The following is a 26865-nucleotide window of genomic DNA, read 5'->3' on the forward strand; positions in this document are numbered from 1 at the left end:
AACCAAAATAAGATGGACCCGCAATTCGTGCTCTGCAATTATACAAGCACGAATTTACTCTCTGGGTAATATGGTTGTGCACGCTTCTTTATTTCTTTGACAATGTCACTCAATTAGAAATTATCTTTACTTCCATTTTCTTATCAACCAGTTGCAATTTAATTTTTCAGGTATTATTATTACTTACATATGAATCCTCATAATCATAAATTGGATTCATAGCCTGTTTCTGTTAGCTGAGACTGGAATTATTTCTGTTTTAGAGTGTTAAAGAAGATTCAAGCGCTACTGCAACTGTCTTCAACTCTTTAAAAACATCATGTAACAAGAGGAGAGGTTCTCTTGTTACAATGGGGAATTTACAGAAAGAGAGAAAGAAGATAGAGAGAAAAGAGTGAGAAAAAGTTGATTTCAGTATTGATGATGCAACAAAAGTTCAGTACAACGGTACAAATAGGCCTGACTCAGCTACATCTCAAATGACACTTGTCCAATTCTTGTAACAGAATTGGGGACAAAAAAAAAAAACAATAAACTTAACATACTATAGGGACTTTAATATAAATGCAGAAGTTAACAACTTAAAACTTAAGGGACTCAATTAAACTACTTATAACTTAAATTTATTAAGTCACAATAGACATTTGTGACAATCCATCCTCCTTCAAATGATCCTTGTCCTCAAGACTCATCAAGACCTGGAAACTGAGATTTGATAAACTGATAGTCCTCCCATGTAGCCTCTTCTGGTAGCAGGTTAGCCCATTGAACTAATATCTGAGTTGAAGCCTTGTTGCCTTTCCTGACCAGTCTTCTATCCAAAATAGCAACAGGTTCTATTAATGGCTGACCATCTGGTGTACAAATGGGAGGATCAATAGCAGGAGTCACATGTTGTCCAACTTTCTTCTTGAGTTGGGAAATGTGAAAAACAGGATGTATTTTGGCAGTAAGAGGTAGTGCTAGTTTGTAGGCAACTGGTCCAATTTTCTGTATGATCTTGTATGGTCCATAGAACTTTGACGCCAACTTTAAACTCCTCCTGACAGCTATAGATGTCTGCCTGTATGGCTGCAACTTAAGGAACACCCAATCTCCTTCTTCAAACTCTCTTTCAGTCCTCTTCTTATCAGCATTTATTTTCATCCTATTTTGAGCTTTAGCCAAGTTTTCCTTCAACACCTTGGTCATAATTTGCCTTTCCTTGAACAATTGATCAACAGTATCCACTCTTGACTGTGCCACCAGTTCGAAAGATAGTTGTGGGGGATCATACCCATAAAGCACCTTGAAAGGAGTCATTTTCAATGCAGTATGGTAATTACTGTTATACCAAAATTCTGCTAATGACAGCCATTTGCTCCATTCTTTTGGTTTGTGTCCTGTCATACATCTCAAATAATTTTCTAGGCACCTATTTAGTCTTTCAGTTTGCCCATCAGTTTGTGGATGGTAGGCAGAACTGAAAAGAAGTTGCACTTGCAAGAGTCTGAAAAGTTCCTTCCAGAAGTTGCTTATGAAAACTTTATCTCTATCTGATACTATACTTTTGGGAAGACCATGTAACTTATAAATGGTGTCTAAAAATACCCTTGCTATTTGAGATGCAGTGAAGGGATGAGAAATAGCAATGAAATGAGCATATTTGCTATATCTATCAATCACAACCAAAATAGTATCCTTCCCTTCTGATTTTGGTAAGCCTTCAATAAAATCCAATGAGATGTGTTCCCACACTCTTTCAGGAACAGGTAGTGGTTGTAGCAGCCCCGGGTATGCAATTTGCTCATCTTTGCACCTTTGACAAATATCACATTCTCGGACAACCACCTTCACTAATTCAATCATAGCAGGCCAGTAAACCACTGCTTTCAACCTCTGATAAGTAGCCCAGACCCCAGAATGACCTCCTAAACCTGAGTTGTGAATGGTATGAACTAGTTGTCTTCTAAGTGATCCATTACTGCCTATCCATGCCTTGCCCTTATACCTTAACATGCCTTGTTGTAATGATACATCCACTCCATTACCAGGATTGCTACTTAAGGTTGTAATAGCTTGCAATACTTCTTGATCTCCCTCATAACTCTCCAATATCTCATCAATCCATTTAGGTTGCAGTTGTGTTATTACTAAGCATTGTTGAGTATCATTCTCATCTTGTTGATCCACCCTTCTTGACAGTGCATCAGCCACCAAATTTTCCACTCCTTTCTTATATTGAATTTCAAAACTTAACCCCATGAGTTTGGTTAAACCTTTATGCTGTAATGCTGTTGTAATCTTCTGTTCTTGTAAGAACTTCAAGCTGAAGTGGTCAGTCTTGATTATAAAGTGTTGTGGATGCAAATAATGCCTCCACCTATCAACAGCTTGTAAGAGTGCAATCAGTTCTTTCTCGTAAGTAGACATCCCTTGGTGTCTTTTACTCAAAGACTGACTCATATAAGCTAAGGGTCTCTTATCTTGCATTAACACTGCTCCAATTCCAGTGTTACAAGCATCTACCTCTAAAACAAAAGTTTTGTTAAAGTCAGGTAATGCAAGTACTGGGGTTTGTGACATAGCCACTTTAAGTTGATTGAAAGCTGCTTCCGCTTCTGTATTCCATTGATATTCTCCTTTCTTTAGCAGATTTGTCAATGGTTTGCTGATGTGAGCATAACCTTTAACAAATTTTCTGTAATATCCTGTCAATCCAAGAAATCCCCTCAATTCCTTTATATTTTTGGGATTTGGCCATTCAATCATTGCGGATACCTTAGATTGGTCAGTACTGACCCCAGTACCATTAATGATGTGCCCAAGATACTCTACTTGGTCTTGTCCAAATTCACACTTACTCTGCTTGGCAAAAAGTTTGTTCTTCTCTAACAGTTTCAATACCATGTTCAAATGAACCAAATGATCCTCCATAGTTTTGCTATATACTAGTATATCATCAAAAAATACTAATATATATTTTCTCATTTGATCCTTAAATACCTCATTCATCAAAGACTGAAAAGTAGCAGGTGCATTAGTTAGTCCAAAGGGCATGACTCTGAATTCCCATAAACCATGGTGTGTCCTAAAGGCTGTCTTATGTTCTTCACCTGGTTTCATCCTCACTTGGTGGTAACCAGCCCTCAAATCAATTTTAGAAAACACATTGGCCCCAAACAACTCATCAAGTAGATCATCAACCATGGGAACAGGGTATTTGTTTTTTACAGTTAAACTATTGAGTCTTCTGTAATCTACACATAACCTCCAAGTAGAATCCTTTTTCTTAACTAACAAGGCAGGTGAAGCAAATGGTGATTGACTTGGCACAACAGTGGTAGCTTTGAGCATATCAGTAATGATGCTTTCAATAGCATTTTTCTGATCATAGGAGTACCTATATGGTCTCAAATTAAATGGTTGTGCACCAGGGATTAGGTTGATCACATGATCACACTTTCTTTCAGGTGGTAGTTCAATGGGTTCTTGGAATATTGTACTGTATGATTGAAGTAGTTTGTCAATGCTTGGGTGCACCTCCTGTTTTCCCTTTATGTTTATTCCAGTACTTACCATTGACAATTCAGCTACCACTTCACAAGTTCCACACTGTAGCATTTTCCTTAGTTGTTCAGTATCTACAGTGTCTATTTTATTCACCCCAGAATCACTTGTTTCCCCATACAAAGTGATCATTCTATCCTCACACATGAAACTCAAACTATGGGGCCTAGTATGGAGGATAACAGGTGCTACCATATCTATCCAATCCATCCCTAGTATCATGTCACAACCCCCAACCTTCATGAGTCTTAACCTGAAATTGAACTGTTCACCCTGCATTTTCCAGCTGAAGGAAGGACTTTCCAATTGACAACTCATGACTTGCCCATTAGCAACTACCACCCTCATGGGTTTTCTCATTGGTTGAACCGGCAGTTTCAGAACTTTCACAATATAAGGATCAACAAATGAATGAGTTGACCCACTGTCTATTAAGACTGTCATGGGTACTTTACAAGCATACCCAATGATTTTAATAGTAGAAACACTTCCCTTAGAGGAACTTAACCCCAGTAAAGCATTTAATGAAATTTCAGCAACTTCCTCTACTGGTTCTTCAAGTGTTTCTGGTACATCAACAAATTCCTCTTGTGGTTCATTATCCTCATTTACTTCTACCCCTTCCATAGCATGCAGTACTTTTGGTTTACATTGGTGACCCACAAAATACTTCTCCTTGCACCTATAACATAATCCCTGTTCCCTCAACGCTTCAAGATTAGGTGGCAAATTATTTGGTTTAAAGGGAACTCTGGCTTGGGGTCTTTGGTTAGGATAAGTTATTCTCAGAGGGTTTTGAGCATTTGGTATAGGAGGTGTTCTGTTTGTGGTGTTTGGTTGATTTCTGGGGTAAGTAATAGCAAGGGGTCTGGTATTGGGATTTTGTGGGTATCTGGGTGACAAAAGAGGGGTAAGTGCCCTGAAAGAGTCTTCATATAATTTGGCTACTTCATAGGCATCCAAAACAGTTTTAGGATTGGCTAGTTTTACCAGGGGTTTAAGCTCTAGTTTGAGTCCACTAATGAAACTAGCAACATAGTGTGCTTCATTCAACAAGGGATTCAAAATAGTCATATAACTAGTAAGTTCTTCAAACTTAGCTTGATATTGCTCAACAGTCCCATATTGCATAATTTTGTTAAACTCATCGACAATGTCTTGGGGTCTTAGATTCCCAAACCTTCTACACAACTCAGTACAGAACTTACTCCAAGTCATTACTCCCCTATGGTTAACCAGATAACTATCAAACCACACATCTGCCCTTTCTCCAATGTGTACTGAAGCATAACTTAACTTTTCCTGTTCAGGAATATTATATAACTCGAAAAATTTCTCACATTTTCTCAACCAACTCCTGGGATTAGCACCGTCAAACTCTGGAAAATTGATTTTGGGCTTTAAGGTTCTTTGACTATTTGGGGTTTCTGGGGTGTGTACGATTGGGGTGGGTAGTATTGGAGGTGAAGATGAATAAATAGGGTTTCGAAACAGGGGTGGACTTGAAAACAATGGTGCAGGTGGAAATGTAAAACCCCGACCAACATTAAAAGTTGATGGTGTGAATTGAGTTTGAGAAGTAGGAGAAGGGGTTTTAGTACCTGATGGTTGACCATATTCGTTCATAGCTGGAACAGTCGGTGTTCCAGCTGGTGTTGGACCCAAAGTGGTGTTGATTGGTGAGGTCATTGGTGACGGCGGAGTCAAGTCTACTGCTGTTTGTAAGTTCAAACTCTTCAAAATCAGTTCGAGATTCTTGTTTGTTTCTCGGGCTTCATCTAACTGTGATTGAAATTGATTTTGGTTGTCCTCAATTGTTGCAAACCTTTTTCCGGTATCTTCAGCAAAAACCCCAAGCTGAGTTCTTATAGCTCGTAGGTCATCTTGAATCGCTTGAATCTCCGGCGACGGAGCCGGTATCGGCAGCGGAGCTTGTTGCTCTGATACCATTTGTAACAAGAGGAGAGGTTCTCTTGTTACAATGGGGAATTTACAGAAAGAGAGAAAGAAGATAGAGAGAAAAGAGTGAGAAAAAGTTGATTTCAGTATTGATGATGCAACAAAAGTTCAGTACAACGGTACAAATAGGCCTGACTCAGCTACATCTCAAATGACACTTGTCCAATTCTTGTAACAGAATTGGGGACAAAAAAAAAAAACAATAAACTTAACATACTATAGGGACTTTAATATAAATGCAGAAGTTAACAACTTAAAACTTAAGGGACTCAATTAAACTACTTATAACTTAAATTTATTAAGTCACAATAGACATTTGTGACACATCATTTTTGTTGCAGGAGATGGAAGGTGAGGATGATTATGTTGAATATGTACCAGTTGCAAAGCGCCGAGCGCTGGAGGCTCTAAAGATCCTTCAGCGCAAAGGAAACTCTGCTGTTTTCGAAGAGGAAGCGGAAAAATTGAATCTTGTTGAGGCTAAGCCGAGTTTGCTTATGAAGGCCACTCAGTTAAAGAAGGAGCAACCTGAGATTAGTCCCACTGAACAAGTAGTCCTTCAAGAGAAGGAGATGATTGAGCATTTATCTGATCGGAAGACGTTAATGTCTGTTCGCGAATTAGCTAAAGGTATTACTTATACGGAGCCTTTGTTAACCGGTTGGAAGCCCCCATTAGCCATCAGACGGATGTCAAAAAAAGCCTGTGATGTCCTTCGAAAGCAATGGCATATTATTGTGGATGGCGATGATATTCCTCCACCGATAAAGAATTTCAAGGACATGAGGTTCCCTGAACCCATATTGAAGAAACTTAAAGCGAAGGGGATTATTCAGCCGACGCCAATCCAAGTGCAGGGCCTTCCTGTTATTTTAACAGGTCGTGATATGATAGGTATAGCTTTTACAGGCTCTGGAAAAACATTGGTTTTTGTTTTGCCACTTATCATGGTGGCTTTGCAGGAAGAGGTTATGATGCCTATTGCTCCCGGGGAAGGGCCACTCGGTTTGATTATCTGTCCATCTAGAGAGCTTGCCAGACAGACATATGAAGTTATAGAAGAATTTTTAGAACTGCTCAAGGAGTATGGTTATCCTGAATTGAGGCCTTTGCTGTGTATTGGTGGAGTTGATATGAAGTCCCAAATTGATGTTGTGAAGAGGGGAGTGCACATTGTAGTTGCTACACCTGGAAGACTCAAAGATATGTTAGCAAAGAAGAAAATGAACCTTGACAATTGCAGGTACAGACCTAATCTTCTAGATCAATACTTGGGTAGTAGTTTGTGATATCTATCTGGTTGTCGTGCTTGTTTTCTACGCTTTGGATCTAACGTGTTCATCTGGGGGATCTCTGTTATCTCAAATATAAATACTAGACGAACAGATGAAGAGTAATCGAAACGTTTTTCCTGGCTTGTATGATCCAGACAGTTCGATGTTACATAGAACGTCTCATTTATTTATGCCTAACTTCTGACCAATCAAGTAGATGGAAAGCTGTCTGTGGGAGAATTTGCTTACGAAATGGTACTCCCTCCGTCCCAATTTGTTTGACACTTTTCGCTTTTCGAGAGTCAAACGAGTTGTTTGACACTTATAATACTCTTTAAGTTGTTTCCAAATATGTAAATTTAATTTTAAAAAAAAATTAAGATTCTATGTTCAAACACACACTCTCGTAAAGCGAAAAGTGTCAAACAAATTGGGATAGAGGGAGTACCTCCTTTTTCAGCCGAAGTCAAATATAAACAGTGGGAATTACTGACTGACTGCTAAATGCTAATTTGAGTCCGTCCTCTCAAAGATTGTATATGTCAATCCCGTTCATTTATTGTTGATTTGCTTCTTTTACTTTACTTCCTTGGAATGTATGTCTGCCAAGTTTGTGGTGCCTACTGTAGTGTTGGTTCTTTGCAGATACTTAACACTGGATGAAGCAGACAGATTGGTTGATCTCGGTTTTGAAGATGATATTAGGGAGGTGTTTGATCATTTCAAAGCTCAAAGACAAACTCTTCTTTTTTCTGCTACTATGCCCACGAAGATCCAGAACTTTGCACGAAGTGCATTAGTTAAACCAATTACTGTGAATGTGGGGAGGGCTGGAGCAGCTAACCTTGATGTGATTCAGGAAGTGGAGTATGTAAAGCAGGAAGCCAAGATTGTTTACCTTCTCGAGTGCTTGCAAAAGACTCCACCCCCGGTTCTGGTTTTCTGTGAGAACAAGGCTGATGTGGATGATATCCATGAATATCTTCTCTTAAAAGGAGTTGAAGCTGTGGCTATTCATGGAGGCAAGGATCAGGAAGAGAGAGAGTATGCGATTGCATCATTCAAAGCAGGCAAGAAAGATGTTCTAGTTGCCACTGATGTTGCCTCTAAGGGGTTGGATTTTCCTGAGATTCAGCACGTAATTAACTATGATATGCCTGCTGAAATTGAAAACTACGTGCATCGGATTGGACGAACAGGAAGATGTGGGAAAACAGGAATAGCCACTACCTTTATCAACAAGAATCAGAGCGAAACAACTCTCCTTGATCTGAAACACTTGTTACAAGAAGCAAAACAGAGGATTCCTCCTGTCCTTGCAGAGCTCAATGACCCAATGGATGACATTGAGGCAATCACAAATGCAAGTGGAGTAAAGGGTTGTGCATATTGTGGTGGGCTTGGTCATCGTATCACGGACTGCCCCAAGCTAGAGCACCAAAAGAGCGTGCAGATAGCCAATTCAAGGAGAGACTACTTCGGTTCTGGAGGTTATCGTGGAGAAATTTAATTCCCCTACTTATTTGCACTCCGCAACATTCAAATGTATCCGCTTCTCTTTGTAGCTTTGATGATTGTTACTACTAATTGGTTTCTCAATGTAAAATGTAATATTCATGGTTAATCTAAAGGTTACTGTTTCTTGGATGTCTTAACTTTTTGCTCCAGAATTCCAGATGTATCTCAATGTTAAGACAGATGTGAACGTCTAATTTTTTGTTATCAACATTTATCTTCACTTTGGATCATATTACTATTGTTGAGGATTGTAAAAATTGCAAGAGTATTGCGATAAGCTGTCATTATGAACTTTCTTGGTTGTCCATGCCTCTTGACACACTCATATTCACATTGAAGATTGATGATTATTCTGCCAGAAAGAAACAATTATAAATTGATGCAATCATCCTCTCATGACCAAATCCTGATCTATTTTGGGACTCATTAGTACAAAATAATACTCAATGATCGTACCCTATGAACGGGTTGGGGTGGGTTTGGGGGGGGGGGGGGGGGGGGGGGCGTGGAACTTAAAGACAAGCCAAAAGCAAAATCCTTATAAATTGAATGACCATTTCCAAGTTCATCTATACCATATATATTGAACAAGTAAATCCAACTAAGAGCATCTACGCACAAAACAAACTGATCCTTCAGCTATGACAATTTTACAAACACTGGAAACCAATGCATATGGACAAGCAAAAGCATATATTTGGCCTGCCTTGAAAATGACTACAAGATTATATAATTCCACGACTTGAACCTATATAAACTCCGATATCCCCTCCTTTTTTCATCAAACAAGTGCTCTCCCCCCTACAAGAAATATTACTCCATATACTTCTCAGAATCAAAACATTATGGCTGTCACCACCTTCACTGAGGAGAATACTTCTCCCCTTCCCCCAAAAAGAATATTCAAGGCTTCCATTGTTGATTCTCATAACTTGATCCCGAAGTTGATGCCACAAGCTATTAAAAGCATTGAAGTTCAAGGTGATGGAGGTGATGGAAGCATCAAGACCATCAATTTTCCTGACGGTAAAATTAATCTTCTCATAATTCGTTTAGTAGACAGCATTTGTGAAGAAACAATAACTCTTGTTTTATCTCTATTTTTGTGTCTAGGTGGAAATTTTAAGTCCATAAAGTATCGTGTTGATGAGCTTAACGAGGAGACATACACATATAAGTACACATTGGTCGAAGGTGATGGACTGGTAGACAATCTTGAGAAAATAACTTACGACGTGAAGTTTGAGCAGTCAGCAGATGGTGGTTCCATCTCTAAGGTGACTAGCACATACTACACTCTGGGAGATTTCAAGCTCAAGGAAGAGGAAATCAAGGCAGGCAAAGAGAAGGTCTTGGCTATGTTCAAAGCTGTCGAATCCTATCTCATTCAGAACCCTGAAGCCTATGCTTAGAGGGTTGCTATGTTATGGGATGCTGGTTTTCTCTATGAGTCCCAAATTTGTGTTTGGTTTGTGGCAGCAATAAGTATCTTCTGATGTGCAATAATGTTGTTGGCTGTTTTTATGGTTAAATAGATGGTAATCTTGAACTGTTTTCTGTACCGGTCTGCATCTTCATTTGTCATTTGCTCGAAAAGTTGAAAGAGGTGATTAATGTTTGATGACTAATTGACGTGAGAATCCTAACACTGAGAATGTAGCAACTAGCAACAATAATAGCTTCTTCATCACTCTAGTAACAGTAACAATTTCTCTTCTAACATGAGGCTGCTAGCCTTCTAGTCAAAGTACATATAATTTCAGATGAAATTTTTGAGACATAATATAATTAAGTAGCTCAAAGTGTGGTTTCTCTAATAGTTTAAGTTTTTAGACGAGACAATTACACAGTTCAACATGATATCAAAGCAGACAAAAAGTTTGAGGTTCAAATCTCACTGATACCCAAGAAGCAAATTAAAAGAAAAATATTTTCACGTGTTTGGTACATGAAAAAAAAAAAAAAAAAAGTCAGCACCACACGTGAGGGGAAATTGCAGCCTCCAGGCCATCTAATCTTCACAGATAGACGGAATCATCGATCTGAGAATTCACATACACATTCAGTAGCATCCTGGAAAACAGCATCTGAAGCTTTCAGTTCTCTGATAACAACTGCTGGATTTGACTCTTCACTTAGAAGTTGCGGGAGTCCATGTCGTTGACGCTGTATAAGAAAAGAACATATCATCAAGCAACAAAGTGTAGTTCAATAAAAGCAATCAACTTTGATTGTAGCAATAATAAGATTATCTTATTAATACCTTCCGGTTGTTTACAGCCTGAATTTCGTTTTGAATTGCATTTACCAACTTTCTTCTTTCTTCCACACCCTCCAAGAAAGCTTCCTTGATTAACTCTGCTTCATCTTCAAGAATTCTCAATCTTTTATCAAGTATTTTAACTTGTTCAGCATGCACAACCTCCTTATTTCTATAATTAGCTTCTTCTGCACAAAAATTCCTTGATGAACTATCAGCCAAGTGATGCGAGTACGCGATGGATTTTCCCTTGTTGCCTGACATGCTGGCTGCCCCTAAAAGCATATTGATGGGTATGTTCTTCCGGCTTCAATTCATTCAAACTACTAACAAAAATTTCTGGCGTATATATTTAGTATTTACTTATATAGGAAATCTTGGAGTCCGGAGCCAAAATGACTTGTTTTTGGAGCTAATAGCCCAAAATAGGATGCGTTTTTTTTTTATACCAAAATGGGTATTTCGTTAGTTATCCAACGAAATACCCACAATCAACACTGTTCCAGTCCGGAATTATTTGTTGCATTTCGCTACACTTGTAGCGAAATGTAATAAATAATTTATTTATTTTTGCATTTCGTTGGTATATGAACGAAATAGGATTTTTTTTTGTATTTCGTTTATTAAAAAACGAAATATGATTTTTTTTTTATTTCGTTCATATAAAAACGAAATAGGATTTTTTTTTTTTTTTGTATTTCGTTGGTATATGAACGAAATAGGATATTTTTTTTTTGTATTTCGTTTATAAAAAAACGAAATATGAAAATATTTTTTCTATTTCGTTTATATAAAAACGAAATAGGAAAATATATATATTTTTTTTTTGTATTTCGTTGGTATATGAACGAAATAGGATAATTTTTTTTTTTTTTGTATTTCGTTTATATAAAAACGAAATAGGAAATATATATATATACCATAGGTAAAGATAGGACAATATTTATTAACGGAGAAAAGTAAAAAATTTCGCAAATTAAGTCACGAAATGTAAAAGATATTATTTTGACAACTATTCAGTGCTCGTCTGAAACTGATTGAACCAACAGAAATGAACAAAAAAATAAAATTAAAACCATAGCGATATGGAGAGCAGAAAAACGGTAAAAAAAAAGAAGGTTTTTCATTATATACCTGCGAAATGGAACAAAACATTTCGTTGGTATATAAACGAAAAAAAAAAAAATTATTTTCCTATTTCGTTTTTATATAAATGAAATACAAAAAAAAAAAAAAAATTATCCTATTTCATTGGTATATGAATGAAATACAATATATATATTCCTATTTCGTTTTTATATAAACGAAATACAAAAAAAAAATTATCCTATTTCGTTCATATACCAACGAAATACAAAAAAAAAATTATATTTTCCTATTTCGTTTTTATATAAACGAAATAAAAAAAAACATATTTCGTTTTTTTATAAACGAAATACAAAAAAAAAAAATTATCTTATTTCGTTCATATACCAACGAAATACAAAAAAAAAAAATCCTATTTCATTTTTATATGAACGAAATAAAAAAAAAATCCTATTTCGTTTTTTAATAAACGAAATACAAAAAAAAAATCCTATTTCGTTCATATACCAACGAAATGCAAAAATAAATAAATTATTTGTTACATTTCGCTACAAGTGTAGCGAAATGCAACAAATAATCCGGACCGGAACAGTGTTGATTGTGAGTATTTCGTTGGATAACCAACGAAATACCCATTTTGGTGTAAAAAAAAAAGGGCTATTAGCTCCAAAAACAAACCATTTTGGCTCCGGATTCGGAAATTTTGAGGTCTGATTGTTAACCGATAATTGCATGGTGAAACCGGTAAACTAGAAATTATTTGTCTTGAAGCTGAAATTAGCAGGGTGTGATTTCTTCTGTTCAAAGAAAGAGGCTAATTTTGGATGCATATAAGCAGAAGGTGTTAATGCAGTGTTTTCATAGAACGGCAGTAGCTTTAGTTGTAACTAATTCTATTTTTGGCACTTTTCAGAATGATTTGTTCAAATTAATCTCCCATCCTTTCATTGGACCGTTGCTAATGTAGTTCTAACTATTGACAGTTCTGTGCCTGTACGCTTCATCGGAATTCGAGTCTTATTTATTGAGCCACTATGTTGAGCTCAAGCCGAGAGCAACAGACAAACCAGTTCCGCTTCACTTCCAATTTTCAAACCTCAGGCATAACTTGTTTTGCATTTTAGGACGAATGTTTCTAAGAGAATGTAACACCTCATTACTTTGAACTTTGTTAGGAATTATATGTGTATGTTAACCGGCCTCACTAGCACGCAAAATTCTGCTCAACTCAACTTGGAAATATACACAGTTCGTGAAAAAATGAGAATTATAGCATATTCAAGATCTACTGAATAAGCTGAAAGCGTTTAGTAAATGCAGGTGCACGAATTCAACAAAACTTGTACACAGAGACATCTGAATTGTAGTAAATGAAATCGCAGGCGCAACTAGTCAATTGGTACTTCAACCTCCATCTTCAAACCAGGATGGTCCATGATCTGAAAAGATAAGCAAACACAAGGGCAAAGCAATAAGGAGAGAGAAATATTGAGCACTACAACGAGAAAGATAGCTTGAGCAATACAATCATACAGCTGATCTTTTGAACCCACTTCAAGCTATCGCAATAATTCACCAATCCAAACAAAAGCAATTAACAAGTCGAATTTAAACGATAGTGGCTTCATTACCTGCGTGTCTTACTTTAACAAACGAAATAGCATGCAGAAGCATAACCATTGAGACTAGCGAGTTGCCTAGCATCATTAAGGTGTCTCTATATGTAATTCTTTTTTAAACTTCAAGAGATCAGAATAGACACCATTTCTTAATTGTAACATCTAATCTCTCTCATTAACATGTCCCCCCCCCCCCCCCCCCCCTCCAAACAAAAAAGCATCCCACCCCCACACACAAAACAATAGTTAATAAAAATCACCTAAAGTTTTGTATTCTCAGTCCAGAAAATGTGAATTAACCTTAATGAAGTCATTCAACAGCAGTAATGAGTCCTTTGTATAACCAGCCTCGTGCAAGACCTGGCTCAACACTTCCTGCAATCCAGATCAAACAAAGCTGAGGAACTCATCAAATTCATTATTCAAAAGCTACACGAAATGGCAACTGATAAACCGCAGCTGCATAAGCCAGGAAGCTACAAAAATCACATGAGATTCAGAAAGTAAAAGGTTCTTTAATCAAGGATAGTGACTGGCTGATGTTAAGAGATGCAAAGAAAATACTCAAACTTACAGTGCATGCGAATGCAGCGATGTATCAGCAAATTGTCTACAACATGAGGAAATAAACCAACCAATGATACAAAGGAAAGTCAAGGTACCCTAACACATTCAAATTTTGAATCTTAACATGGTAGTTACTGACTATGAACATTTATTTTATATTTCCTCAAATTGTCCTTTTGAACAGATACTGGCAAACAACCACCCTCCCAATTTTTCAATCTCAAGAACAACATTTTACTTGCAGACATGAATTATTAAACTCCTCCATCACCTATGCCAAGTTTCTAGCCATTTTTCTCCACTTCGACCATGATAAAACCATAGTAGATAAATAAAAAGCTGGCGTGTCATGAGCTAGATCCAAGGTCAAATCTACGTAAAGTAGCAGAGTTCATGACTCAACTAAATATACTTGACAGCCTTACATTTGAACATTGCACTTTAGGCCCTTAAATTAAAACATATGCATACACAAGATTCTACGGAACCGCAAATTAAGGTTTCAAAATGGGAAGACAGGCAAGTATAACACTGAAATAAGCACTATTAGCTTTAAAGATAAGAGAGGAGCACCAAGCACAAAGAGATTCATTGACACAGAAAAGAATGCTCAGACTCAGACTGATATTCTGATTTCTGAATATACACTTTGACATGTTTTATATAACACTTCTTGGGTTACCTTTTGGCAGAGTTATGTGCTGTATTAGTTATGGTCCTTTACATAAAAGCGCAAGCAAATGATCACAGTGAAGAACCAAGATAATAAAAATCATAAAGCACGACAACGTCGAATAAAAAAAATTAATTACATAAAAGCACAAGCAAATGATCATAGTGAAGAACCAGGATATTAAAAATCATAAAGCACTAAACGTCAAATAGCATAATTATAAGGGAACTTTTCAAAAATGTACAGCCCAACACAAATATTACGCCACGTAGCCCAATATACAATATCATACAACATTATACCTGGGGGGAAAGCATTACACATAATGTATCAACCTTGGGTGAAAGGTGTTTATATAAAAATATGGGCTAAACCGGGTAACAAACTCAAAATATGGGCTACCTGGCGTAAATATTTTCTCCCAATAGACATAGAGCGTAATTTTCCCTAATTAAAATCCGTAGTGTGTTTAGGGCACTTCAACACATGATTTAGATTGTCATACATACTGTAAATGGGTTGACGAAGTCTAGCAATACATATAATCCAAACTCCTCTTTAGGAGCTACCAATCTTTTGCAGGGATACTCATCTTGATGAAGATGTACAATATCTCCATCTTTTTGGTGAAAGAGGAATGAGGTAAATCATTCTGACACTTTTGTAACTTTATAGAATCTTTCGGCGTTGGATTAGGAGACTATTCATACATCTTGTACAAGTCGGAAACTTTCTAAATGTTGTTTTTGTGAATAAGACTCTGTATCAAAAAGAAAGAGTGGAAAGGATAAAAGATGTAAAGTACCTCTCGTTGCTTGTCAGAAATGTATGACCCAGTTAAATCCCGAAGCACTTCCATTATATTATCAAAGGTCACCTTCCCATTGCAATCAGAATCATATACTTTGAAGATAACTAAAACAAAATGGTAGGTGAAGAAATCAGTAAGTGCTAAAAAGGGAAAAGGAAGTACAAAAATTATAGTATTAGGTTAATAACAAATCTCTTGTTTCAAAATACATTTTCAGGAATAAAAGAATTTGTGTAAGCGTTGCTACAAGAGCCCTTCTTCAGTATGGCTGGTCTATTACCACCAACCTCTAGACCTTCTACTATAAGTCCCTAGTCCTCGAAAGACTAACAAAATGATTCAATACCACTGATGGATCTTCTCTTTAAACCACATTAGCAAATGCACTTTTTAGTAAAGAAAAGTAGAGAGAAGAATCTTACCAAATCTAATGGATATGCTTAATAACATCTATCGGGAATAGTAGTAAGTCTAAGATGTCACTAGGTATAAACAAAATATAAAGCCAATATATTCTTTCCTTAAGTTGCAAAAAATACAACATATGTAAAGTTATAATAACATACGTTCAATTTTCTGTGCCATGCTCGCTTTAGCACTGAAGGTTGATAAAAATGCCACAAAATCCTTGAAGTTCAACCCATCCACCATCTTAAGCAATCTCTGGAAAGATGTGTTTCACATTATTATCAAACACAAAGAGCATACCAACAACACGACAAGAAATATACCAATAATCTACTAGTTAATACCAAAACAAAAATCTAAAAGCACACCTGAGAGAGTGGATTCATTGCAAATTCTGGAACTGACAGAATCTCATCAGCTGATATAAAACCCTTTGAATTCCGATCAAGTTGGCAGAACCTCTGATACAGTGACACTATTTCCTGCTGTGAAACTGGACTTTCCTTCCCAAATTAGTAAGCAGTGCAAGAAAAAAGACTAATAGTAGATGAGTAAGAAAAAATTACATAGATGGTCGCAGTGGTCTTGAACATCCTCAATATCATACTGAGTCAACATTGAAGAAGCATTACCCATGGTCAAATCTTGGTAAGCAAAACTACAAATCCAATCAAATTAACAGAAACCCACTAAACAAAATCAGATTTTTCATCAAAAATCAAAACCCCAATAAAGTCAACCACGATGAATGGGAGTAACAAATTTTTTATAGTGGCGAGTCTCAGAGTATAGTTGTAGGGATTGAGGAAACTATGTTATCAACAAGACATTAATAGCGACCTAGTTTGGGTGACGAGGAATTTGATGTCTGTCTATCGAACTTATCACCTACCTCCTAGATGTCTCAGAGATTCCTGATCTGTTGTTTCGCAGCATGTATTTATCGTGAGATGGTCTTCTATTTATTTTTTATTAATTTGAGCCCATTAAAATGGAATGAGTAATAAATAATAAATTGATAATACAAAATTATTACTCCACTTGAATTGATATGCTAAATAATCAGTCATACTTTAGTTATTTGATTTTTCTCGCAAATAAATAAATTATAATTTGTTGAATTGTCGATAAAATGAATAAACATATTTTATTTTATTGTGACTATATATAACACATCAAAAAAGAAATATTTGACAAAGTTCCTTGTGAGTCAGTCTAGATTACATACTAGTGAATTTGTCCGCGCGGTCATAAAAGACACCAATTATTTATTAAATATAATATAGATAGAAAAGGTGCGTATATATATAAATCGGTGTACTATTTGAAAAAGATCGGACTACAATAATATAAATCGGAGATATAAAATACTTTTAATAATAAAGTAGCAAGTTCATTCTTCAAGAAATATAGCATGTTAGATGTTAGTTGTCCAACTTTTTTAAATGTACTATATTTGTAATCTGAATTTACAATATCTGATGTTCTAGAAGGGTGACATTCTTGACTATTGTGATCATATCTAATTGTAATAAAGTCTTACAAATGCCATGAACATGACTATTAATTATTTGAGGGTTATAGTAATAAGAACTTGTGTGAGTAATGGAAATAAAAACCACTAAATCTTTGCATTAAAAAATATGAATGAATGGAGGAATAGTAATTGATATATTTTTTCTTGTACAATAAAAAATAGAGAAGTAGGAGAAACTGTCCAAAAAAAAAAATATATCAATTATCTTCTTGATTTACTAAAATGTTGAATTTTGAAAAAAAAAATTATGTTCCTTTTTATATAAATAACAATGTCTTTATCTCATATAAATCAAGATTTTTCAATATTTTCGGAGATTTCTCCTTACATAAAAACGAATGTAAAATAGAAAAATACAACAAAAAGAATTACACCCACTTGCCGTTTCTATATAAATACCAAACGTACAATTGATCCCATAGAAACAACCGTTTGGTCAGTAGTTAGCAGACTTCTAACAAAGTCATAAGTTACTATCTTCAACCAAAAGCAATTAGATATTTTACGACAATCAGAAATTCATATAAAATCAAACTGAAGAGAAATCATGGAGACGAAAAAAGAAATAAAGAAGAAATTAATACAACATACACATCATTCTAACGACCTTAATCATACGTAAAATAGAAGGAAAAAAATACATAACGAATGCATAATTTTTTGAGCTCTTGTAGACACTCTCTACTACAAGCCGAACACCATTCAAGAACTTTTTTCTTCCTCACGCCAAAATAAAATATGAATATAATATTGTAGTGAATATGACAACATTACTGCTTCAAATATGAAATGAATCCAACAAGTATAAAGTTACTATTTTGAATCAAAACAAATTTCACACTTTCAATTTAAAAAGTTAAGGAATAAAAACTTCCTGGACATTTTTTGGGATAATCTCCAATTCTTTCTGAAAAATGATTCCTCAAACTGTCAAAAATTCTCATCGTAGCTACCTGTAATTGCAAATTAAAAATGTTGCAGAACTGTAAGTTAGGATGCCTTTATATGTGAGACCATATTATGACTTTTCGTTATCCTTCCTTTATAAATGTTCTTTATTACGGTCATAACTCTTCAGAGCACTACAACTCATCATTATCTTCATTATAAATATAAATACATTTAATAGGGACTTAATTAAGAAATGAAGGGAAAATATATTAGAGATTTTTAACCAAAATGAGAAGTAAAAAGTCAAAAAAAAAAGGAGAAAAAAGATAAATAGGATCCTGGTCATAGAGAAGTGTCACATCACATTATTTATGCATAGTTTTATATTATATATAGATAGATGTAGCCTATATCAATACAACTTATAAATAAACTCAATTAGCAAATGAACATATCATTAATTCATCTAAACTTAAATTTAGCGGATTATTTTTTAGGGGAAACTACATAAATGACAAAGTTACGGACTTAACTCAAGCCACATAGCATATGTTTCACCAATTGCTTTTGGTAGCAACAAGCAGCAATAAAGTGCGTGTATACATTTTTTTTTTTTTTTTTGCTATATACATGAATACAATGTTGTATTCATGTATACAGCGAGTTAAAATTTGCCAAAAATTAACAAACACCATATTTTTCGGTATGGATACAACAAATAAAGGCGTGTACAACATAGATACACCAAAAATATTAACAAAGACAGGCGAAAAACACTGTATACAACATATGTACACAAAAAAAATGAAGACACTCAAAATATTGAATAGAAAAAGTAAAATTGATTGTATTCATTTGTATACAGGCGTTAATTCACTCTATTCATTTGTATATAAAAAGATCTTTTTCGAAAAACGCAAAAAATATTATATACTGTCCAGTCAAAAATTCCGATCAGATTTGTGTACATCTTCTTCTCGTTCACCTTCTTTTCTCCATCATCATCACCATCACCTTCATATCTGAAAAAAAATCTTCACTGAAAGGAAAATAAGCTCCGGTTGGTGTTGTTGCTATGGTTCGCCGGAGAAGTAAGCTCCGGCGACTTCTCCGGCGATGGCTGCTATTGTTGCTGTTGGCAGTGAAGAGGAAAAGAATGGTTGTGGTTGGTGTTGTTGCTGTGGTGAGAAGAATGGTTGTGGTTTAGTAGCTGTGGTTCGCCGAAGAAGTAAGCTCCGGCGATGGCTACAACCATGGCGGCCGAACAGTGGGGGAGAGGGGAGAGAGAGGTGGGAGGGTTGGGTTGGAAGTGAATAGTGTGATGGGTATTCTATTTTGTGTGTATATATATATATAGTTACTAAATGTCATTAATATACAAATGTTTGCTATGAGAAGTAATTAAGTTAAACTATAGCTACTAAATGTCAATACCCACTATATGTTTGTTATGTCATGTAGTTATCCCTATTTTTTATGAGCTAATTCTATCACGTTTGGTTTTGGGTTATGACCAACTGGGCTCTGTGGTTGGACAGATGCAAATGGACCCGATTAGTCTCCTTTTTTTTAGCACGGATTGTCCTTTATTTGGGGTGGTCTTTAATTTTTTTCCTTTAAATTGGTGGTCTTTAAGTTTTGGCCTTCGCTTAATACCCCGAGGTTGTGAGTTCGAACCCCAGCTCAGTAAAAAAAAATTGCAAGGCAGAAGTTGCAAAATTCTGCCTTAAGGCAGGATTTTGTAAATTCTGTCCATGTGCAAATTCTTTCTGTAAAGCCCAAATTCTGCCTGAAAGGCAAAAGTTAAAGACCATCACTTTGAGGGGCAGAAATTAAAGAACACCCCAGCGAAAGGCAATCCTTCAAATTGCCCATTAGTCTCGACTACGGGGAGATTGGAAACCAGCCAACATTTTAAATTTTAATTAAGCCATGTTATACAAGTAAATATATTTGGATATAATAACGCGATACTCAATCACTTCTTCCTATTTTTGTAAGGAGATCACTCAAGTTGTCGTTGTACTGTTGTATAATCACAAAATTCTAGGATAATGCACGAACTTTATGAATTGTTTTGACTATCCAGCAGACATATTCAACAGGTAACAAAATTAAGGATATAACTGACAAATTGAGGCCTGATTGTTCTAGTAGACGTAAAATATGCAGTACAGCATAGCGACAGGGTGGACCTAGGGTAAGTTCTAGTAGACGTGCAGCAAGCATTCACCAAATTTTGAGATACAATATCTACTAGTTGTGGGCATGGTACGATATGATACGGTATTTAAAATTTCGGTACGGTAATTTCGGTTTTTAAAAATACTATATCATTACAGTACCAAATTAATTCGGTATGGTTCGCTATTTTAAAATTCGATTTCGATATTTTACGGTATGATAAATCGATACAATAGTCTGTCCGACTTCGACTTACATATACTCATATCGTGGAGAATTATGACTTCTAATACTTAAGAAACATCTCAATTCTTATGTACTAAACACCTTACACATGTAAAAATATTCAAAGGAAAGTACAAGCAATTCCCTTCGTAAATCAATTACATAAAAAAGACATTTAAATCAAGATAGAGTAGTCAAAGTTCCAACGCTTACACAATTAGTTTTCTAATATTACTAGTTTATATATCTGTTAGTATTATAATACTAAGATATATGAATTGTATATGTAATTATATATTTCGGTATGGTATTCGGTATATCAATATTTTCTTTATGAATACCGAATACCGTATCGAATATCAAACTTTTTAAAAATGCATACCATAATACCAAAATCGCGGCATAAAAAATTTCAATGTCGATATGGTAATCGGTATCTACCATGCCCATCCCTCTATCTACAGAATTACTGATTTTTGCATAGGTCGAAGACAATTCAAAACAGTAAGTATTATAAATTATTCCCTTCACTTCTCTTGTTTTTCATACCTTGCCAAAATGGAAGAATGAAGTGCCTAAAATTTATTTGTCAATCAATAATATGGTCAAAATTTTTGCCAGAAGCTAAGAGCAAAGGTCTCGGTCTGTTCTTAAAGAAAAGAATTACGCAATTCAAGTACAGAAGTACTCCCAAATCTCAAGCCATAAAATAAGCTAATCCTCCTTACTTATCTGCAGACTAAAGATAATCGGCAATCGGAAATTGACCCAATTCTTGTACATAGAACTTCGCCTTAATTCAGCATGATCAGAATCTTGAGCTGATAGGGTCACAAAATGGCATCTTCTTGGAATCAAAGAGATAATGCTAGTATTATTATCTGGCAAGCTTATTTTCCTCCAATAAGCCCATCAGAGAGATGGAGGGGAGGAAGACGAAAAGCCTACGGGATGGAAAATACAAACCAACAATTAACTATGAACGTTATTAAAAAACTACTTACTCTTCTGTAACAAACGAAAAGCTAAAACGTCGGTCCATTATCTTGAACGCGGATAATGATAGTACAGACAAAATTGGAAGTTAATGTCTACGAAATATGAAGAACGCTAATACACTAGCTTCAAGACTATCTTACAAGTCTGACCAACTTTCTTCTACCCTCCTTACAGTGACAATTACCATCATCATCAGCTCACCAAAATTCCACTTCTGACTAGAGACTAATTTTAAAATCCCATGCTATGTTGACTGAAAAGGATGCCACAAGTCTACAGCTCCAACCAACTTCCCCTAAAAGATCTTGAAAAGTATACCACCATGAGTGGCAAAGAATGGAGCAAATACGAGTGACTCAACTGCCATCAGCTTGATTAAAATGTTGAGGGATGGGCCTGAAGTGTCCTTTAGGGGGTCACCAATTGTGTCACCAATAACAGCAGCCTTGTGAGGTTCAGAACCCTTTGGGCCAAGAGTCCTTGCATGCTCTGAAGCACCAGCCTGAACGAGAAAGCAAAATTAATAAGCTCGAGTGTGCGGGATGAAACGCATACAAAAACAACACATAAGGGTGGATTTGTCTTCTATACCTCAATATACTTCTTGGCGTTGTCCCATGCACCTCCGGTGTTTGATGCAGATATTGCTATCTGAAAAAAATTAGACACGCATGAGCAAAACTTGGATATAACTCTTAAAAAGAACCTTAAAACTCCAAAATCATAAAGCGGAAGAATCTGATCATACCTGTACACCGGATACCAAAGCACCAGCAAGGACTCCAGAAAGTGTCTCCACTCCAAAGAAAATACCAACTATGAGTGGTGTAAGCATGACTAGGGCACCAGGTGGAATCATTTCCTTGATAGATGCATCAGTCGAGATCTTAACACAAGTGGCATAATCAGGTTTGGCAAGGCCTTCCATGAGACCGGGAATAGTATTAAATTGTCTGCGAACTTCCTCAACCATCTTCAAAGCTGCACTACCCACACTCTTCATAGTCATGGCAGAGAACCAGTAGGGAAGCATGCCTCCAACAATCAAACCAATAAACACCTGGGGGGTCAAGACATCAACTGTTGAAATTGCAGCCCGACTCACAAAAGCACCAAACAGAGCCAAGGACACAAGTGCAGCAGATCCAATGGCAAAGCCCTGGAAAGAAATAAACGTCCAAAGTTAGGAAAAGAGAATATGCCGGAAAAGATCTATCATGTGGATTGCAGAAAAAGGATATCTAATAACAGAAAGAATTGACTGTAGAGATGAAAGACAGCATGCATAATTGAAAAATGTCCACTTAGATTTAACCACTTGTTAACAAGTATCAACAAGAGAAGTTGGGGGGGGGGGGGGGGGGGGAAGGATCCAGAAATGCTCAAAAGATGAAAATCAAGACCAACAAGTTACAAACCTTTCCAATTGCAGCAGTGGTATTTCCAGCTGCATCAAGGGCATCAGTTCTTTCACGGATCAGGTGGCTCATGCCAGCCATCTCAGCAATGCCTCCAGCATTGTCACTGATAGGACCATATGCATCAATCGCCAATCCAGTTGCAATGGTGCTCAACATTCCAAGAGCAGCAACTGCAATACCATACATGGCAGCGAAAGAAAAACTGACAAAGATAGCTATCGCAATGGCAAAGATAGGAATGATGACAGATTTGTATCCAAGAGCAAGGCCAAAAATAACATTCGTCGCAGCTCCGGTCCTGCAGGAGTCTGCTACATCTTGGACAGGGCTGCAAACAGAGCCAACCAGAAAAGGGAAATAAGACAAACATGAAGATTATCATCATAACAGGCACAAAATCATAGGATGCAGTCAGACCATTACTTTTACCTGTAAGCATTGCTAGTGTAGTACTCAGTTACGAAGCCGATGATAAGTCCAGCCCAAAGACCAACAGCCACACATAAAAAGAGCTGCCTGCACAATCAAACCAATCAATTTAATAATTAAGTGCACATTATTTAAGCAAACACATACTCACACAGTGGACAAGAAAAAGAAATTATGAGACGTATTCAACCTAACAATATAATCTAAAAAATAGCCCACTTCTGATTCAGTGACATCTGGTAACAATGGGTGTCAAATTCAATATAATATTCTCCAAACATTAAGTTGACACTTACCAATTCTTGACAACTTTCTGAGTGCCAAAATTAAAGATGGTGAAGGAAGACGGAAGGCAAGTCCATGTAACAATTGCAATTCCAATTGTCATAAGAACAGTTGATATAATAAGTTGGTTCTTCAATGCTGGTTCAATTTCCTTAACAACCTTAATTTCAAAAAAGTCGGTAGCAAAAAGTGTGGTTATCAAACAAACAAGAATTCCCATGGAGCTTATAAGCAGGGGGTAACACATTGAAGTAAAATCATGCTCAATTCCAAAAGACGAGATGGAAGCCACCACAAGAGCAGCACAAGATGATTCAGCATATGAACCAAAAAGATCAGAACCCATTCCAGCAATGTCCCCAACATTATCCCCAACATTATCAGCAATCACCTGCAAAGACATTGAAAGTAGATTATTGACAAGAATTCTACAGGAGATGACAAAATACACCTGAAGAGGAAAGTTTAGCTTACAGCAGGATTTCTAGGATCATCTTCTGGAATGTTCCTTTCAACCTTACCAACAAGATCGGCACCAACATCAGCAGCTTTGGTGTAAATACCACCACCAACCCTACCAAAAAGAGCCATAGAGGATCCACCTAGCCCATATCCAGTAATTGCCTCAAAAAGACCCTCCCAGTCATCACCATAGTAAAGCTTGAAGAGATTAATGGTAATGTAAAGAACCAGGAGGCCGTTGGCAGCAAGGAGAAAGCCCATCACTGCACCAGACCTGAATGCAACAATAAAAGCTTTCCCAACACCTTTTCTCGCTTCCAAAGTTGTTCTTGCATTTGCATATGTTGCAATTTTCATCCCAAGGAAACCAGAAATAACAGAAGTGACAGCACCAAGCAAGAACGATACAGTGCTGAAGATGGCAGTTGCAAGGGCTGGCTTGCACATCTTCTCCTTGTTGTAAGTACATGGCTGGCTCTTAGTGCTGAAGCTTTCAACTGAGCCCAGGAAAAGGAAGATCAGGATTGCAAAAGCAATCATGAAGATACCCACATACTGATATTCGGTAAAAAGGAAAGATGTTGCCCCTGCCATAAAAAACCAATTCAGATATTAGATAGTACTACTAAAAAACAAAAGGTACAGTGCATGAAGTCTAAACAATCTAATTTATAAAAACACTGATCAAAACATGTGAAGACGTTGCGGATAGAACCATCGAGGAAGATTGGCAGCAGAACAATATCTAAACTTACTCCATTGCATATGCTAGTTAACTGGAGACAGACTTTTGTGTGCGCTCGTTTTGAATTTTGTCGGAGCAATATTGGATAAACATGCATATTATCCACAATGTTTAACAGGCTTCACGCTTAAGCTAACAAACCACATTGGTCTCACAAATTATAATATACATGGCATAGTTCAAAAAGTATGAAACCATGTGAGAGAGTATGAAAAAGGGAAGAATGTTTAAGCAACACTTAAATTTTCAGGAATTGACCGGTTGACTTTTCAACTTTTTAAAGTAGTTCCGCTAAGACACGCCAGGCAAATCATAATGGTTCAAACAGCAACAAAAAAAAAAGTTCTAGAAGAAATTCTTTAGCAAATTAATGGTCCAGCAAAACGAATAAAGAAAGAAAGCATAAGTCAACTAGTATAGCTGTCAAACTGACTTTTCCATTCCACAATAGTCTTGTGAACTAAGCAGCATGACAATGAAATATTCTCAATTTATAAACTGCAACTTAACTCAAGAAAGTCATTGTGCTTTATTAAAATAGGACAACGCGTCAGCAATGTTTCCCACTTATAATTACTTGACTGAACATCACATGGATAGAATATGATTAAATTCTTCGAGATCCAGCAAGATGATAAATATTAAAAATGAATAAAGGTAGATCCACTGTCAGCCAGTACACCGAAGAGCTGAACAGAGCAAGCAACCCTAAACCCGTATATTCTATCACGATAAACCCTAAACCGTTTGTTCATCATCCCAGCTACTGCATCTACAGCATGTACAGTTTAAAACTATAACTTTCAAACAAAAATAAACGGTAGTATACTCGAAAACAAGGAAATAAAGCTAGAAAAAGATGTTATTTTCAAAAAATAAATAAACTTGTGAATAAGAAACAGGAGCCCATTTGGATTGGCTTATAAGTTGCTTATAAGCTGTTTTCAGCTTTTTTGAGCGTTTGGCTGGCCAGCTTAAAGTCATTTTGTGCTTAAAATAAGCTAAAAAAATAATTGAGCCCATTTGACTTAAATACTGTTTGGATGGGCTTAAAAAAAAAATAAGTTGGGGGTAGGCTAACTTATTTTATTTTTTTTTACTTATAACAACTTATAAGTTATTTTAGATAAGCTGAGTCAAACGGGCTCAATTATTTTTTTAGACTTATTTTATGCACACATAACTTTAAGCTGGCTAGCCAAACACTCAAAAAAAAAAAAAATTATAAGAAACTTATAAGCCAATCCAAACGGGCTTTTTAACTTATCTAAAGCAGCTTATAAGCAAAAAAAAAAAAAATAAGTTAGATTACCAACTTTTTTTTTTTTTAGCATACAGCTTATAGGCATAAGCACATCCAAACAGGCTCTAGACTTCACTTCAAGCACAAAGAGATTCATAATCACGCAATTTAGACAAAAAAAAAAAAAAAACTTAACAAATGCGAAATTTTGCACTCTTTTTTTCAGTAACACAAAGATTTATACCAAAAAAAAAAGGGAGAAAAGAACACATATAGACAAGTACGGCCTTACGGGTGCAGCTAAATCTGAGAACAACATAAAAAGATCCACATAAGAGCTTTTTTTTTTTTTTTTACCTTCGGATATAGCATTCTGTATGTCGGCACACTTAGCAACAACATTCTGGTCATTAATTCCTTCCTCCTCTTCAATCAAACAATCACCATATCCATTCTTATTATTATTACTCGGAGACGTAGCTCCACGTTCAGATGAGACTTTGACACGTGACACAAGGTACCATTGAAACAAAGAGAAAACGATTCCAATACCAGCACATACTGGAATAACTATCTCTGTACCTAGATCTGGTAACAACGTCGACATCACCTATACCCTAAAAAAACTCGCCTGAAAAATAACGGCAAGGAAAATTAAGTGAAGAATAAATACTACACTGGTTTTCCAAGGGTTTCCTAAGTAGGAGGAACTGAGGTATA

General features: G+C 36.1%; 5 protein-coding genes across 7 annotated transcripts; 2 read left to right on the top strand and 3 right to left on the bottom strand.

Annotated features, from left to right (window-relative positions):
• The first annotated feature begins 23 nt into the window (after positions 1-23).
• LOC132633068 (DEAD-box ATP-dependent RNA helicase 35) lies at positions 24-8437 on the top strand. Its single transcript, XM_060349273.1, has 3 exons — positions 24-170; positions 5850-6751; positions 7428-8437. Exons 2-3 carry the CDS (start codon positions 5853-5855, stop codon positions 8290-8292), a joined length of 1764 nt encoding a protein of 587 aa, XP_060205256.1. The 5' UTR covers positions 24-170; positions 5850-5852; the 3' UTR covers positions 8293-8437.
• Positions 8438-9145: 708 nt separating this feature from the next.
• On the top strand, positions 9146-10009 carry LOC132631491 (major allergen Pru ar 1-like). Its single transcript, XM_060347065.1, has 2 exons — positions 9146-9326; positions 9414-10009. Exons 1-2 carry the CDS (start codon positions 9146-9148, stop codon positions 9710-9712), a joined length of 480 nt encoding a protein of 159 aa, XP_060203048.1. The 3' UTR covers positions 9713-10009.
• A 133-nt stretch (positions 10010-10142) lies between these two features.
• On the bottom strand, positions 10143-10912 carry LOC132634311 (uncharacterized). Its single transcript, XM_060350579.1, has 2 exons — positions 10564-10912; positions 10143-10466 (listed from the first exon to the last, which is right to left on the bottom strand). Exons 1-2 carry the CDS (start codon positions 10843-10845, stop codon positions 10335-10337), a joined length of 414 nt encoding a protein of 137 aa, XP_060206562.1. The 5' UTR covers positions 10846-10912; the 3' UTR covers positions 10143-10334.
• A 1987-nt stretch (positions 10913-12899) lies between these two features.
• Positions 12900-16661, bottom strand: LOC132633070 (uncharacterized). Of its 2 annotated transcripts, none has more exons than XM_060349276.1 (6): positions 16291-16661; positions 16093-16217; positions 15883-15979; positions 15311-15420; positions 13526-13640; positions 12900-13085 (listed from the first exon to the last, which is right to left on the bottom strand). In XM_060349276.1, exons 1-5 carry the CDS (start codon positions 16358-16360, stop codon positions 13542-13544), a joined length of 501 nt encoding a protein of 166 aa, XP_060205259.1. In that variant the 5' UTR covers positions 16361-16661; the 3' UTR covers positions 12900-13085; positions 13526-13541. The 2 variants fall into 2 exon arrangements, with proteins under 2 accessions (XP_060205259.1, XP_060205258.1); XM_060349275.1 differs by having other exon boundaries at positions 13566-13640; positions 16291-16658.
• Positions 16662-21584: 4923 nt separating this feature from the next.
• On the bottom strand, positions 21585-26865 carry LOC132633071 (pyrophosphate-energized vacuolar membrane proton pump 1). Of its 2 annotated transcripts, none has more exons than XM_060349277.1 (8): positions 26503-26865; positions 24170-24744; positions 23707-24086; positions 23411-23497; positions 22979-23309; positions 22309-22719; positions 22152-22211; positions 21585-22062 (listed from the first exon to the last, which is right to left on the bottom strand). In XM_060349277.1, the coding sequence occupies exons 1-8, from the start codon at positions 26750-26752 to the stop codon at positions 21856-21858; spliced, it is 2301 nt and encodes a 766-aa protein (XP_060205260.1). In that variant the 5' UTR covers positions 26753-26865; the 3' UTR covers positions 21585-21855. The 2 variants fall into 2 exon arrangements, with proteins under 2 accessions (XP_060205260.1, XP_060205261.1); XM_060349278.1 differs by lacking the exon at positions 26503-26865 and adding an exon at positions 24913-25379.

The sequence above is a fragment of the Lycium barbarum genome, chromosome 3 (genome assembly GCF_019175385.1).
Source record: "Lycium barbarum isolate Lr01 chromosome 3, ASM1917538v2, whole genome shotgun sequence".
Classification (NCBI taxonomy): Eukaryota; Viridiplantae; Streptophyta; class Magnoliopsida; order Solanales; family Solanaceae; genus Lycium; species Lycium barbarum.